The sequence below is a fragment of the Mandrillus leucophaeus genome, unplaced genomic scaffold (genome assembly GCF_000951045.1).
Source record: "Mandrillus leucophaeus isolate KB7577 unplaced genomic scaffold, Mleu.le_1.0 Scaffold426, whole genome shotgun sequence".
In the NCBI taxonomy this organism is placed as follows: domain Eukaryota; kingdom Metazoa; phylum Chordata; class Mammalia; order Primates; family Cercopithecidae; genus Mandrillus; species Mandrillus leucophaeus.
Genome location: NW_012104543.1, coordinates 1,777,847 through 1,781,498, shown reverse-complemented (window position 1 = coordinate 1,781,498; position 3,652 = coordinate 1,777,847). Strand labels below are relative to the sequence as shown.

The 3,652-nt window shown below is 52.3% G+C and overlaps 1 protein-coding gene across 1 annotated transcript; it reads left to right on the top strand.

Annotated features, from left to right (window-relative positions):
• Positions 1-244: 244 nt before the first annotated feature.
• RNF186 (ring finger protein 186) lies at positions 245-1,479 on the top strand. The gene has a single exon (XM_011993150.1). It carries the CDS (start codon positions 416-418, stop codon positions 1,097-1,099), a length of 684 nt encoding a protein of 227 aa, XP_011848540.1. The 5' UTR covers positions 245-415; the 3' UTR covers positions 1,100-1,479.
• The last annotated feature ends 2,173 nt before the right edge of the window (positions 1,480-3,652 follow it).

Genomic DNA, 3,652 nt, shown 5'->3' with positions numbered 1-3,652 from the left:
AAAATAAATAAAAGGTTCAGGGACCTGGGAAGTGGGGGTGAGAGAGTTGGATTCTGATGCATCCCAAAGCTTGAGCCACCCACCAGGCACTTGGCCCCAACAGGAAAGTCCTGATTCACTAGACCCTGCCCACTTTGCCCTCCTATCAGGCAATTCAAAGTCTCCAGACCCGCAAGTTACTGATTAACCCTAGGATTTGAGAAAATAAATAATAATAACTGACGGGACAACGTAAGCCAAGAAACAAGCTGGGCAGCTCTGGGAAAGAGGAGTGTCAGACAGCTGTTGTCAACAGGCACCTGGCCAGAGTGAAAAGGAGAGGCAGACTCCATCCAAGTCCCAGCGGCGCCAGCTGACACTCTCTGCCAATGCCCAGGTGCTGAGCAACAGTGTCCCACTGGTCCCTGTGCCCAGAATGGCCTGCACCAAGACCCTGCAACAGCCCCAGCCCATCTCCGCAGGAGCCACCACAACCACCACCGCTGTGGCTCCCGCCGGGGGTCATCATGGCTCCACAGAACGTGACCTGGAGTGTCTGGTGTGCCGGGAGCCCTACAGCTGTCCCCGGTCGCCCAAGCTACTGGCCTGCCAGCATGCCTTCTGCGCCGTCTGCCTGAAGCTCCTGCTATGCGTGCAGGACAACACCTGGTCCATCACCTGCCCACTGTGCCGCAAGGTCACCACCGTCCCCGGGGGCCTCATCTGCAGCCTGCGCGACCACGAGGCGGTGGTGAGGCAGCTGGCCCAGCCATGTGCAGAGGTGCCGCTCTGTCCTCAGGAGCTGACGGGTCCTGCCGACTTGGCAGCAGGGCACCCCAGCTTGGTGGGAGAGGATGGACAGGATGAAGTAAGTGCAAACCACGTGGCAGCCCGGCGCCTGGCCGCACACCTACTCCTGCTGGCTTTGCTCATCATCCTCATCGGGCCCTTCATCTACCCGGGTGTCTTACGGTGGGTGCTCACCTTCATCATCGCCCTGGCCCTGCTGATGTCCACCCTCTTCTGCTGCCTCCCCAGCAGCCGGGGCAGCTGCTGGCCCTCCTCCAGGACTCTCTTCTGCAGAGAGCAGAAACACAGCCACATCTCTTCCATTGCCTGAGTGCCCTCTGATGAGGCTGCCCCTGCAGCCCTTTCTGCCCTTGGGCCCCCGGACTTCCACAATGAACAGGGTAAGGGGTTACGGACTAAGACTGGCTCCTTTGGGAAATCACATGCCAGCGGGACTTGCAAGCCAAAGCCGAGATGGCCAGCCTGGGTCAAGAATTACACGCTTGGATGACAGGCTTGCACTTGCCCTTGGGATAGCACAGCTAAACTGCTGGGGGCTGGGGGAGCAGACACAAACTACTTGAACACGACAAGATGGCGGAAGCTCCTGTTCCTCTTATGCCAGTGTTCCTGGTTTTTCTTTATATAACTTGATGAAAGTATTGCAGTATTGATGCTATTGTAGAATAGAACTGGAATTCCTTTTTTTTTTTTTTTTTTTTGCAATTTATGTAGCTGGTTTTGTTTTCTTGTTTTCCTTTGTTTTTGTGTGTGTGTGTGTGTTGGGGGCAGCAGTTGGTTCACATTTCCCATTGTTACACATTTTCCCTCCTGGGAGCTTGGAGTCCACGGGGAGGTCCCACTGTGCTTCCTCTAACACTGTGCATCTCGTGCCCAGCCTAGCCTCGGCAAGTGTCCTGGTTGTTTGGGTCTCCCATGGAGTTGACCCTAGGGTTGAGGAGACAAAATGTGGGTGAAGGGATGGTGTTTCTGAAGCTGCAGCGGGAGTCCCACATTTAGCTGGCAGAGTTGGGGAGGGGAGGAGAGGGCAGGGTTTGGGGCTCCCAGCATCCTCACTAAGAGCTCCCCACTCCGTGCCACCAGGCCCTGACTCAGCAGCAAAACTCAGGGTTACAAGGACTGCAGTCCACATACAGGCGGGGCCAGCTGCCCACCTATTGCTCAGGCCCACATGTTAGAAATAGATCTTTATGGATGTTACTTTCTTTGTTATTGCATCTCAAGTCCTAGTGAGGTTTTGTCATAAAGATAAGAGGCCCCATAAATGCAACGGTCCTCACCAATAACCCCACCTTTCCCACCCCACCCTGCAAGTCGCAAGGGTGTTTTGTGCCTTCTCTCCACCATGTCTGCTTCTTAACATGGGGGAGGCATTGGCTGGAGGAAATGACTTTCCATGGTTGCCAGGGGCAGGCCTCAGCCGAGGGTTTATGTGGGAGGGCAGATGAGCAGAGGGTGGGAGGAGACATACTATTTCCTTCCAAAGGCCCCACAAATGGGAAACAGACTTGAAACCTCACAGGAGTGCTGTTGTCTCAGGGCAAGTCTGACACCCATGCCATTGGCCCTAATGGCGACTGGTGCTGAGAGACTATGAGTGTGTGTGGGCATGCACAGACCCACAGCTTAAAGCCAGACCAAGTGGGCCTGAAGAACACCGTGTCTCCCAGGCTGAAGAGGGTCACTGGGCATTTCCTGAGCTGGCCCCGGGCATGTCAGTTTGGGATAGCTGCCAGTGGGATAGGCAAGGAACATTCCCTCCCAACTCAGTTCTCCACTCCTATTTGATCTGTAATATTTCTCAGAACCTTCACCAAGATCAAAACCTCCCCCCAAGGTTTCAGTTGCTAATGACACCATTTCTACCATAATAATGGTGAGTACTTGTTTATCCAGTACTTATTCTGTGCTGAGTACCGCACTAACTGCTTTCCATGCACTATCTAGTTTATCTTCACAATAACCTTACGAAGTACAGGCCATTATGATCTCTCTCTTGCAGAGGAGGAGCTTGAGGATCAGAGAGGTGAATTCGCCTGCCTAAGATTGCACAGTCAATGCCTGAGCTCCCTCGAGATAACCCAGGGCTCCTTCTGCCTCATGATGCTGCTTCCTTTGTGTGCAACTCCAAAATAAGTGGGAATCTGATCACCACATGAGGGTTTTTGAGAAGTGCATGGAGAACAGGAAACTAATTTCAGGAGCCTCCAAATTCCAGCAGTCAGCTGCTCAGAGAGGCCGGAGAATTTTAGAATCTGTGATCCATGCTAAAGAAAAGAAAAGAGAATGATAGGCCAGGCACAGTGGCTCACCCCTGTAATCCCAACACTTTGGGAGGCTGAGGCAGACGGATCACTTGAGGTCAGGTGTTCAAGACCAGCCTGGCCAACATGGTGGAACTCCATCTCTACTGAAAATACAAAAAAATTAACTGGGCATGGTGGTGGGCACCTGCAATCCCAGCTACCCAGGAGGCTGAAGCAGGAGAATTACTTGAGCCCGGCAGGCAGAGGTTGCAGTGAGTTGAGATCGTCCCATTGCACTCCAGCCTGGGTGACAAAGCAAGACTCTATCTCAAAAAAATTTTTTTTTAATTAAAAAAAAGAAAAGAGAATGATAAAAATAGAATGGCTCTCCTGCAGACTTCTACTACCCTGCTCTAGCCTCCTCTGCAGTGAGTTAGGCCAGCAGAAACACTGGAGTCCCAGGTTTGAGACCTCACCTGCCCCATTGTTGCCCTTAAGCAGGTCTCTTTACTTCCCTGAATCTTACATTGTGAAAATCAGAAAATAGTGAGATTTGTAAGAGTGATTTATAATAGTGAGATTTCCTGTCATCATTCCTGGCATGTGATAGTTCCTCA

What these genes read in the sequence shown, in the direction of transcription:
- RNF186 (XM_011993150.1), top strand. Translation starts at nt 416, where the DNA reads ATGGCCTGCACCAAGACCCTGCAACAGCCCCAGCCCATCTCCGCAGGA.